Source organism: Corythoichthys intestinalis, chromosome 10, assembly GCF_030265065.1.
Source record: "Corythoichthys intestinalis isolate RoL2023-P3 chromosome 10, ASM3026506v1, whole genome shotgun sequence".
Lineage (NCBI taxonomy): Eukaryota > Metazoa > Chordata > Actinopteri > Syngnathiformes > Syngnathidae > Corythoichthys > Corythoichthys intestinalis.
The window spans coordinates 46,879,188-46,891,720 of NC_080404.1; the positions used below are offsets into that span (position 1 = coordinate 46,879,188).

Below are 12,533 nucleotides of genomic sequence, written 5' to 3' on the forward strand. Positions count from 1 at the left end.
GCCAGGCAGTGAAATGGGAAATAAAAAGACTGATGTAAACAGAGCATCTCCTCCCAACAACAGAAAATAGATGACAGCAATACTTACCGTGATCCGAAACAGATGAGAGATTTGTAATGTATCTGTTCCGAAGTCTCAGGACCCTTTGAATGGTTAATGTGGTAACAACACTGTTATGTCCACGTAGGCTGAAACTCTGTCTTGAGCTAAACTCCTACTCAATATTTGTGATGACTCCGTCATGGTAATGTGTTTTTGGGAGGGCTTTTAGAAGAGTTTCCCCGCCTCCTTCCCTCCCTTTCAACTCTCTGCCTGTAATTCTTTCATGGACACATGCCCAACCCCCGTCTGTGCTCCCACTCTATCCTTGTTTACAATCGCTGTCTTCTTTTCTAAATGCATTGGTTTTACATGTTGACGTTTTATTTTCCTTACTTTCCTCAACGGCAGTAGTTTGAAAATATTTTCATGAAGTTTTTCAGTAGAAGGTTTTGTAAAATATCCTGGATGGCATTTGGAAGGATGTTGTATACAGTGGGGCAAATAAGTATTAAGTCAACCACTAATTGTGCAAGTTTTCACACTTGAAAATATTAAAGAGGCCTGTAATTGTCAACATGGGTAAACCTCAACCATGAGAGACAGAATGTGGAAGAAAAAAAACTGAAAATCACATTGTTTGATTTTTAAAGAATTTATTTGCAAATTACGGAGGAAAATAAGTATTTGGTCAGTACCAAAAGTTCATCTCAATACTTGGTTATGTACCCTTTGTTGGCAATAACAGAGGCCAAATGTTTTCTGTAACTCTTCACAAGATTTTCACACACTGTTGCTGGTATTTTGGCCCATTCCTCCATGCAGATCTCCTCTAGAGCATTGATGTTTTGGGGCTGTCATTTCAATCTGTTTGAGTGGGGCATGTGCGTTAAATGCGTCAAATATTTTAACTAGGACTGTCAAACGATTAAAATTTTTAATCGAGTTAATTACAGCTTAAAAATTAATCGTACTTAATCACAATTCAAAACATCTATAAAATATGCCATATTTTTCTGTAAATTATTGTTGGAATGGAAAGATAAGACATACGATATGATATATACATTCAACATACGGTACATAAGTACTGTATTTGTTTATTATAACAATAAATCATTAAGATGGCATTAACATTATTAACATTCTGTTAAAGTGATTGATGGATAGAAAGACTTGTAATTCTTAAAAGATAAATGTTAGTACAAGTTATAGAAATTTTATATCAAAATCCCTCTCAATGTTTTCGTTTTGGAAAATTTGGAAAATTTTCGATCAAAAAATAAACTCGTAGCCCACCATTGTTGATGTCAATAATTACACAATGCTCATAGGTGCTTAAGCCCATAAAATCAGTCGCACCCAAGCGCCAGCAGTGGGCGACAAAACTCCCCGAAACACAAGTAACAAGTGGACTAACTGTTTGAGCGGGGGCATGTGCGTTAATTGCGTCAAATATTTTAATGTGATTCATTAAAAAAATTAATTACCGCCCGTTAACGCGATAATTTTGACATCCCTAATTTGAACGTGATTAATTAAAAAGGTTAATTACCACCCGTTAACTCGATAATTTTGACAGCCCTATTTTAAACAAATTATGTCAAAATGAAAAAAATGGCGTCAGTAAAAAAGTCACGGATATCTACCTCAAAACTATCGCTTAACTGTATTTTTTTTTTTTTTACTGTCGCACTTTCTCCAATATGTTAGATGATAAATAATTGATCCAAAGATTTTTTTTTTCTTTTAAAAATGTTTAAATTGGTAATTATATGAAAAAGAAAACCTCGACCACTCCTTGATGTCTTCGATTTCTGCATCGCGACCCTTGTTATATTACCATGTTTCACCCATAAAATCCCCCCAAAAATCCAGCTGTGGCCATTCACAGCTGTGCCTTGATACTCGGTGATGTATGCTACATGGAGTTTTTGGATCGAAACAAGGTAAGTACGCGATAATATCTCGTTAAAGTCATGGCGTCTGTATTCTGCTCTCGCGTGCTCTCACCTCCAGATAGGGTTTTGCTGTTTAAAAAACTTTTTTTTTTAAACGCCCTCCTGTTCAAAAAATTTCTTCCCCCAGATAATTGAGATTTTAATCTTACCAATGATGTATCACACATGCATATCGGACAATTCTGAAAGTTGGGCAAGTAGGGTCTCAGAGCGGAACTTCAAGTCACCTGAGTGTTTTCCGCCATATACAAAATCTGCAGACCGAGATATTATTAAATAATAATTAATCTCGTCTAGATCTCGGTCAGGTCTGGTCTCAGGAAAGTTTTGATTAATGTAGTCTTTAACACTAGATGATATGCAATTTCATTAAATGATGATTGACTGGCTGCCAAGAGACAGTTATAGATGAGCCAGACTTGCTCTAAAACTGTCCTATTTTTACATTGACCAAAAAGTAACTTTGGCATATTATCACTGGAATTAAGGAAACACATCCAAAAACTTCTTACATTTCTAACAGCTTTAATGTGTTTTCATGAAATGACTAATTGGCTGCCATTGAGAACGATAGATAGACAGATAGACTTAGTTAAAGTGGATTGAATGTCCATTGTTGTCAATGGTAGTGAGTCAATGAGCAGAAATGACATACTGTATACGTCTCTGCGATGTCACAGTCTGATTACACTAGATAAACTTACTTTTGACCTTACACACGCACACAAACCCCTTTATGTGTACATAAGAGCACCGTTTTATATACCTCACAAACCTCTCCGTTGTCACCTTACCTAAAAGAAGCCATTTAGGTCATAAACAGGGAAATATTGCCTTTTAAATCCCTAGAAACAACATTAATAATATGGCTGTGATGGCGTGTCACACTGGACACCTATTATGATGTCAGATAGAGGAAGTCAAGCAGGTTTTGTCATCGCATTTGAGTCATAGCGTGATAGCCTGAATGGACACACTGCAAATTTATAAAGTCTTAATACGATTCTTTTTCTTAAATCTAGACACATAATTTTCTCCATCTTGTTTGAGTGTTAAAACTATTTTAACAGATTAATGTATAAGATTAATCCACTTTAAGTAAATATTACTATTTGTTCTTATTAAGCCTTTACATCTAAAAGTTGCTATTTTTTTAATCAGAATCTAGAAAAATTTGGTTTCAAATAATGCTTTGAATGATATCTATTCTGAATTTAAGAGCATTTCTGACACATTTACCTCCCCCCCAAACCATAAAATAAGCAATCCAATATAACCTGAACAAGTCAATTTTATCGAGAGTTCATCTCAAAACTTCCAAACAGAAATTTTAATGTTAAAACGAGTTACAAATAAGACATTTTAATCTTAGAAAACAAGTGTTTTTAGTTTATTTCACCATTTAACTGAGTTGTTCTGATGCTTAGAATGGGCAATTTAAGCATTTTAAGGTTTAATTGCCTAGGTTTGTTGCTTAGAGTGAGTATTTAATTTTTTTTTTTAGATTGAATATACTTAATCAGACTTCATAATGATGTTGGGGCACAGGGCCGATTAAAATGGGGCCTGCATTGTTGGCGTGGCGTCAAAGCTGCCCAACTGGAATCACAGACAAGAGCTTTTTTCGCTGAAAATTCTTGTGAATAAATGCTTAAATCCTTGAATTCTTTATAGATATGGACGTAAAACAGTCTCGATTTTTGGTTAAAAGCCCCCCAAAAAAACGTGCAGTTAGCATTTATTTTGCGTAAATAAGTCGAAGTACGATGCTAGTCTGTCAGTCAATGTGGCGGCCCCCTTATGTAAACAGAGCTTTTCCGGTGAAAATTCTTGTGAGTAAATGCTTAAATCCCCGAATTCTCCATAGATATGGACGTAACACAGTCTTGATTCTTGGTTAAAAGCAAAAAAAAAACTGGGCAGTTAATATTTATTTTTCGTAAATATGTTGAAGAATGATTGATGCTAGTCTGTTAGACATTTTGTAGCTTGATAGGAGTGTTTTTTTGTTGTTGTTTGTTTGGTTGTTTGTTTGTTTTTTTTTTTATTAAAGATTTGATTTCCTTGATTTGCTCCTAAGAAAAGGTGATTTTGGCTTATTATACACAAAATGTTACTTAAAATGAGTGTTCAAAGTTTTTTTTAAGATTAAATATACAAATTTGTTGCTTGAAATAAGTCTGTTAAGCTTATTTTCAGTATAATGAAAGCCTCGCTATTTTTCTTATTTCAAGAAATGTGAGTAAAATTTACTTGAAGCACTAGCAGATAATTTGACTTATTTCTCGTAAATTTACACTCAAAACAAGGGAATTTAAACAGGTGTGTTTTTGCAGTGCAGAAATATCACACTGCAAATTCATAACGTCTTAATCAGAATTTTTTTCTTCAATCTAATCAAATAATTGTCCCATCTTGTTTTGAGTGTTAAAGACTAGTTAAGCGATCAATAAAGATGTCCCGATCGATCGGGATCGATCGGGTCCGATCACGTCATTTTCAAAGTATCGCAATCGGCAAAAAAATATCGGACATGCCTTTTTTTAATACGGTATATATATTTTTTTAATTAAATCATTTTCTAATTGTATTTCACGTTACAGACAAAATGCAATTAACTGCGCGACCCACTCACGCATTGTCGCGTTCAATCTATAAAGGCACCGTTTTACCTATATATAGAGGTAAAAGGCAGTGTAAAATGAGTAGAGTGAATTTAGGCAGTCTTTGGAGCCTTTATTTAATTGGCTAAAGCCTTAAAATCCCCCTCTCAACAATTAAAATATCGTGGGAAGCAATGTGCGGAAGAAAGGTAGTAGTTGGTCTTTTTCTTAACACCATATGTTATTTCTCAAAGAAGAAGAGAAGATAGAGAAGATATATCAATTGGTGTCACTATGCACGGTCATGGTTGCACTTCCCATCATGCATTTGGGCAGAGCAGTTAAATGGCTACAGTATCATTTACTGAAAGCTCAACAAATACACTAGATGGCAATATTTAGTCACAATATACAAAGTCACATCCTTTAAATGGTAAATGGTAAATGGTGTTATACTTATATAGCGCTTTTCCACCTTTCAGGGCGCTCAAAGCGCTTTACACTATATTGCCATCTACCTACTGGTGAGAATTACAAGTCTTTCTATCCGTGGATCCCTCTCACAGAAAGAATGTTAATAATGTAAATGCCATCTTGAGGATTTATTGTCATAGAAAACAAATACAGTACTTATGTACTGTATGTTGAATGTATATATTCGTCTGAGTTTTATTCATTTTTTTCTTAATGCATTGCCAAAATGTATATGATCGGGAAAAATTATCGGGAATGATTGGAATTGAATCGGGAGCAAAAAAAAAAAGCAATCGGATCGGGAAATATCGGGATCGGCAGATACTCAAACTAAAACGATCGGGATCGAATCGGGAGCAAAAAAACATGATCGGAACAACCCTAGCGATCAACGCGTCGGGATACTCAATTCAATTTAAGACAATATTACTATTTGTTCTTATTAAGCCCATACATCTAAAAGTTGGTAATTTTTCACCTAAATCAAGAAAAAATGTCTTTCAAATGTTTTGAACAATATCCATTGTTGAATTAAGAACATTTCTGACAAACAAGCTTTTTTTTTTTTTTTTTTAATTAAATATACTTATTGGTTACTTAAAGTAAATCTGTTAAGTTTATTAAGCTAAATTAAGATAGCTATTTTTCTTATTTCAAGAAATCTAAATGAGTAAAATTTGCTTGAAGCACTGGCAGATAATTTAACGAATTTCTAGTATATTTACACAGAAAACGAAGGAATTTAACTAATTTGAAGGAGATGTGATTTTGCAGTGCACTAGTGGACGTGCTGCATTCCACGCAGCAATTTCTGTGTCTCACAGCTGTATTTGTCATAGGTATCTTTCAAATACAATCATGTTGATTTGGATTACTTTATGACGAAGAAAAAAAAAATCCAACAAACCTGCTCCAAGTTTAGCGACCTCCGCGAGCTCAGCAGGTGTTTTGGCTGAAGCAATGGTCTCTGGCAGCTTCAAGGTAAACGGAAGCACGTCTCTGAGAAAAAGCAACAAACGCAGGAAGAAATTGTTTAATCAAGTTGAAGCAGGTGGGACATGAGTGAATCAATCTGCTTAAGATGGTTTAGTTTTGACACAACCATTGATTCTACGACGGTACTTATTTGGAGGGCAAAATATCCTACTCTGAGCAAACCTATAACTTATTTTTAAAGCCTTCTTGCCTCCAAGAACCCACAGAATCATAGCTAGAAAATATCACAATATGTTGTCTAAGAGCAAAAATTAAACATATCTGGTAGGAAGATCTGCATAAAAGTAAAACACACATCTTAAGAAACAAAAACAGTATTTCACAATACAATTGTGTAGCTAGCATGACCAAAAAAACAGCCCAGAAAGCGCTCCACAAGTAATTCTGAAGAATCGACTCACCTGCTAATGCAGCAGAATGCTATAAGACGAAACAGGTCTGCAAAACTCAGGCCAGATCCTTCTAAAGAAAAGGCTGTAGGAGAACAACAGAACAGCTAGATGATCATGAATTTAATTACCTAGGCATGATGAAATGCACTGAACCTTTGATGTCAATGCCACCTAAAATTACAGTGTGGCTGGACTATTTTTAACACACAACAGATGATTTTTCTCAGAACAAAATTAAGTGGCATAGGTTCTGACAATATTAGGTTGTTGTTTTTTAATGTTTGCATGTATTCAACGACAGGAAGGTAAAAAACCTTGACTTGACAATTTAGTTTTTCTACAGATGTCAAACTCAGGGCCCGAGGGCCAGATGTGGCTGGATACACAATTTCATGAGGCAAATCATGTTTCTTGCTTCAATTTGTAAGAGAATTGGTCTTCACTCCTATTAACACTATTTCAAAGCTTTTTTTGTTAACAAACCTCTCTTTTGTAACTAATTGAATAATAGTTTAACTAATAGTTAAAGTTAATTTGATTAAAAGTCACCCTATCATACTGTAATCTATCATGTCCTCCCTCTTCCTGTATAATTGGTTATTGTGTATAATCAACAAGCCTGTAAGCGCCATTGAAAAAAAAAACATCTAACAAGAAGATTTTCTGTCATCTATCAAGAATGTACAGTGAGGCAAATAAGTATTTAGTCAACCAATTGTGCAAGATTAGAGAGGCCTGTAATTGTCAACATGGGTAAACCTTAACCATGAGAGACAGAATGTGGGGAAAAAAACAGAAAATCACATTGTTTGATTTTTAAAGAATTTATTTCCAAATTAGAGTGGAAAATAAGTATTTGGTTCCCTACAAACAAGCAAGATTTTTGGCTGTCAAAGAAATCTAACTTCTTCTAAAGAGGTCTAACGAGGCTCCACCCATTACCTGTATTAATGGCACCTGTTTTAACTCATTATCGGTTTAAAAGACACCTGTCCACAACCTCAGTCAGTCACAGTCCAAACTCCACTATGGCCAAGACCAAAGAGCTGTGGAAGGACACCAGAGACAAAATTGTAGACCTGCACCAGGCTGGGAAGACTGAATCTGCAATAGGTAAAATGCTTGGTGTAAAGAACAGTGGGAGCAATTATTAGAAAATGGAAGACGTACAAGACCACTGATAATCTCCCTCGATCTGGGGCTCCATGCAAGATCCCACCTCGTGGCATCAAAATGATAACAAGAACGGTGAGCAAAAATCCCAGAACCACACGGGGGGTAACCTACAGGGGTGGCGTGGCTCAGTGGTAGAGTAGTTGTCCCCCAAACCAGAGGTTGTGGGTTCGATTCTCCGCCCTGATAAAGTCGTCTAAGTGTCCTTGAGCAAGATACTGAACCCCACGTTGCTCCTGGTGCTGCGTCACCAGTAGGTAGAGGGCGAAATAGTGTAAAGCGCTTTGAGCCTTGAAAGGTGGAAAAGCGCTATACAGTATAAGTATAACACCATTTACAGAGAGCTGGGACCACAGTAACAAAGGCTACTATCAGTAACACAATGCGCCGCCAGGGACTCAAATCCTGCACTGCCAGACGTGTCCCCCTGCTGAAGCCAGTACACGTCCAGGCCCGTCTGCGGTTCGCTAGAGAGCATTTGGATGATCCAGAAGAGGACTGGGAGAATGTGTTATGGTCAGATGAAACCAAAATAGAACTTTTTGGTAAAAACACAGGTTCTCGTGTTTGGAGGAGAAAGAATACTGAATTGCATCCGAAGAACACCATACCCACTGTGAAGCATAGGGGTGGAAACATCATGCTTTGGGGCCTTTTTTCTGCAAAGGGACCAGGAAAACTGATCTGTGTAAAGGAAAGAATGAATGGGGCCATGTATCGAGAGATTTTCAGTGAAAATCTCCTTCCATCAGCAAGGGTATTGAGGATGAGACGTGGCTGGGTCTTTCAGCATGACGATGATCCCAAACAAACAGCCAGGGCAACAAAGGAGTGGCTTCGTAAGAAGCATTTCAAGGTCCTGGAGTGGCCTAGCCAGTCTCCAGATCTATACCCCATAGAAAATCTGTAGAGGGAGTTGAAAGTTCGTGTTGCCCAACGACAGGCCCAAAACATCCCTGCTCTAGAGGAGATCTGCATGGAGGAATGGGCCAAAATACCAGCAACAATGTGTGAAAAGCTTGTGAAGAGTTACAGAAAACGTTTGGCCTCCGTTATTGCCAACAAAGGGTACATAACAAAGTATTGAGATTAACTTTTGGTATTGACAAAATACTTATTTTCCACCATGGCATGGAAAATCAATGAATGAATGAATGATTTGCAAATAAATTCTTAAAAAATTATGATGATTTTCTGGGGTTTTTTTTCCACATTCTGTCTCTCATGGTTGAGGTTTCCCCATGGTGACAATTACAGGCCTCTCTAATATTTTCAAGTGGGAGAACTTGCACAATTAGTGGTTGACTAAATACTTATTTGCCCCACTGTAGGCTTACAATATCTAACTCACTCACAACTCCTCGTGTGGTTTCTGTTAATGTCAGGCTGCAAAGGAGAGTCAAGCTTCAAAAGTGGCTTACTGTACTGGCTCTCCTTGACGACAAAATTTTTTACGGGAACAGGGAAATTCTTGTCCATGCGTAAAGATATGACCTTTTTCTGAAGGCTTGATGACTTCCTCACCAAAAACATCTAGAAAGAAATACAAAATATGAATTATAAATGTGATACTTCATTGTGTTTATATTGCATTTCAGTTTTAGCCTCTACAGTCCATGACAAAAGTCTTGTCGCTTATCCATTTTTTAGAAACAATTGCTAATAACCTGATTTTTAATTATTCAATTGGTTTCAGAAATGGCTCATATGAAAGCTAAAACCCTCCCAAATTATGTTGAATGTACAAAAATATATTTGTTTCACTTAAAAAAAGATTTATCATTTAATGAAGACATAAAGGTAAAATTTTAGGAAGACAAAAGTTTTGCCGCCTAAAGAAAGTAGTGTGAAAATTGAACAAAAAATGTACTTCAAATACAAAAATATGTTACATAACATAAGCGAATTAAGTAGTGGTGCTGTGAGATCCAAATTAAATATTTTGTATGACTTCCATGGGCTTGAAGGACTGCATCCATGCGGTTCGGCAAGGATTCATACAATTTATTGATGAAGTCATCAGGAACATCATAGAAAGCAGTCTTGCATGCCTCCCAGAGTTTATCCACATTCTTGGGTTTCGTCTTCCATGATTCCTCTTTCATCCTGTTCATGTCTGGTGACTGGGCTGGCCAGTCCTGGAGGATCTTGATATTCTTTGCCTTGAGGAACTTTGAGGTCGAGATTGAGGTATGCGATGGAGCACCATCCTGCTGCAGAATATGTCCCTTTTTATGGTTAGGAATGTAAGAGGCAGCTAAGATTTGTTGGTATTTCAGACTATTTATGTTGCCTTCCACCGTGCAGATCTCTCGCACACCCCCATACTGGATGTAACCCCAGACCATGATTTTGCCACCAACAAACTTCACTGTTTTGTGACAAAAGGTGGATTTTTCAGATGAATCTTCCATTGAATTACACCGCAGTCGCCGCAAATATTGCAGGAGACCTACTGGAGCCCACATGGATCCGAGATTCACTCAGAAAACAGTGAAGTTTGGTGGTGGCAAAATCATGGTCCGGGGATACATCCAGTATGGGGGTGTGCAAGAGATCTGCAGGGTGGAAGTCAACATAAATAGTCTGAAATATCAACAAATCTTTGCTGCCTCTTACATTCCTAACCATAAAAAGGGACAAACTCTGCAGCAGAATGGTGCTCCATCGCATACTTCAATATCTACCTCAAAGTTCCTCAAGGCAAAGAAGATCAAGATCTTCCAGGACTGGCCAGCCCAGCCCAGTCACCAGACATGAACATCATTGAGCATGTCTGGTGTAGGATGAAAAAGGAAGCATGGAGGACAAAACCCAAGAACGTTGATGAACACTGGCAAGACTGCTTTCGTTGATGTTCCTGATGACTTCATCAATAAATTGTATGAATCCTTGCCGAACCGCATGGATGCAGTCCTTCAAGCCCATGGAAGTCATACAAAATATTAAATTTGGATCTCAGAGCACCACTACTTAATTCGCTTATGTTATATAACATATTTTTGTATTTGAAGTACATTTTTTGTTCAATTTTCACACTACTTGCTGTAGGCGACAAAACTTTTGTCTTGCCAAAATTTGACCTTTATGTCTTCATTAAATGATAAATCTTTTTTCAGTGAAAAAAAAATATTTTTGTACATTCAACATCATTTGGGAGGGTCTTAGCTTTCATATGAGCCATTTCTGAAAACAATTGAATAAATAAAAGCCAGGTTATTAGCAATTGTTTCTACAAAATGGATAGGCGAAAAGAGTTCTGTCAGGGACTGTATAGAATGATTATTAAAGCTCAGTTATGATAATGATTGACAAGGGGTGTGTTCTTTTATAGGGTAATTTGCTCTACTACAAATGTAGTTGTACTTAATATAAAATAGGTATCTTAATTAACATAATTAGCTTGTTAACACTAATAAAAGGTAATTGTTTGTGTGCTTATCGTCAGATTATTTCGCTTGCTTTTCAATTTACAGTAAAACATGACAAGTAGGATGAATGTTTTCTCAAATTACAACAAATACTTTGGCCTGGTTGTATCTTTTTTTGTACAGACATTGTTTTTTTGTTTTTTTTTTTAATTAACTTCGAGTGTACTGTTATTAACTGTTTCCTTACTCCAGCTTCTTGCTTCTGTAGTATGTGTACAGCATCCTGATGACCGAGGTCAAGTTGGAGCCACACCGGATGTGTATTGATCAGTCTATCCAAAACACTGAGTCGCCGATGGAGAGAGTCATAGCCGGAATCTCTCACTCCAGCCAGTCCAGTCTCCATGTCAGCACAAGGGGATTCTTGTAGAAAGAGTCCCCCCACTTCTTCACCCAGTCTAAAAAAAACAAGACAAAAAATATGAGCTAAATAAGAGTCTAAGCGGTGTAAAGGTGCACATGCTTGGTCAAAATAAATAAATAAATAATAGTAACAGGTATGGATGTCCCGATCCGATCGTGTGACCTTTTTTTTTCTTTACAGTATCGGAACTGGACATCCCTAGTAACAGGTTCCTGGTAAATTTTACATTTAAAGCAACACTTTGTAACTTTGCAGTTTTGGTCGATTTTAGCGACGTTGGTGGACAAAAGTGGAAGTGTTTTGCCTTAAGCAAGACTGCGTTTCCCATGAGGACTAGCGCTGCGTTTCCCATGAGGACCAGCGCACACCCATACAGTGTTGTAAAATCATCAATGAACCAAAAATCAATCTCCCGGTCGCCTGCAGATGGATTGAACAACATTTCTGTTTCCAGCGGCTGTGTGAAGGATGAATAGTAATAAGGTAATGAATCCAGTTGTGGCTAAAAAATAGCATATGACGGTTAGCAACCGTGTGGCTGAGTGTGGCTAACCTCACCGACGAGTTCGGTTAAGGTTAACGCCAGCGAGTGAAAGCCGGGCCAATGTTTATGGTTTGGCTCTGGTTGCGCCTGCCTTTTTTCCTCCTCAGACAAAACTTTTTGTCTCTTTAGTTGCTCTGCCATCTTTTCGGAATTTGTGCAAAAGCGTTCGCATCTGTCTTAATGATGAATAGGGAAAGGCGTAAGTGACGTATGCCGTAAAGAGGTCAGGACATTTGTAATTTTTTGTTTGTTTGGCAAGGTTCCTGCCACCCTCTTCAAAGTTAATTAGTGCCGTCGAAAGCGATACAGTCCCCTCAAGATATAAAATTGGTGTCATTCAACTAGTTGCCAGTCGACTTTATCACAAATGTTATGATGATATTTTATAAAGGTTGAAAAGTTAACTAGTGTCGCTTTAAGGAAGGGAAGGATATAATGCAAAGGAATTTCTGTTCTCCCAGGTTTTAACTTGATTTTGTCTTATCAATAGTTGAAAAACAGGCGCAGGCATGTTTGAAGAGGAAAAACAGACAACCTGCTAATCTGATTTGTGTTT

The 12,533-nt window shown here is 37.2% G+C and overlaps 1 protein-coding gene across 1 annotated transcript in view; it reads right to left on the minus strand.

Annotated features, from left to right (window-relative positions):
* rin2a (Ras and Rab interactor 2a) overlaps positions 1-12,533 on the minus strand; it is a 64,781-nt gene that overhangs the window by 36,851 nt on the left and 15,397 nt on the right. Inside the window, exons 4-7 of the mRNA XM_057848718.1 lie at positions 11,257-11,467; positions 9,060-9,171; positions 6,475-6,547; positions 5,985-6,076 (exon numbers count right to left, since the gene is read on the minus strand). Of these exons, the coding sequence (XP_057704701.1) occupies positions 5,985-6,076; positions 6,475-6,547; positions 9,060-9,171; positions 11,257-11,467 (488 nt within the window). The remainder of the gene's footprint in view (positions 1-5,984; positions 6,077-6,474; positions 6,548-9,059; positions 9,172-11,256; positions 11,468-12,533) is intronic.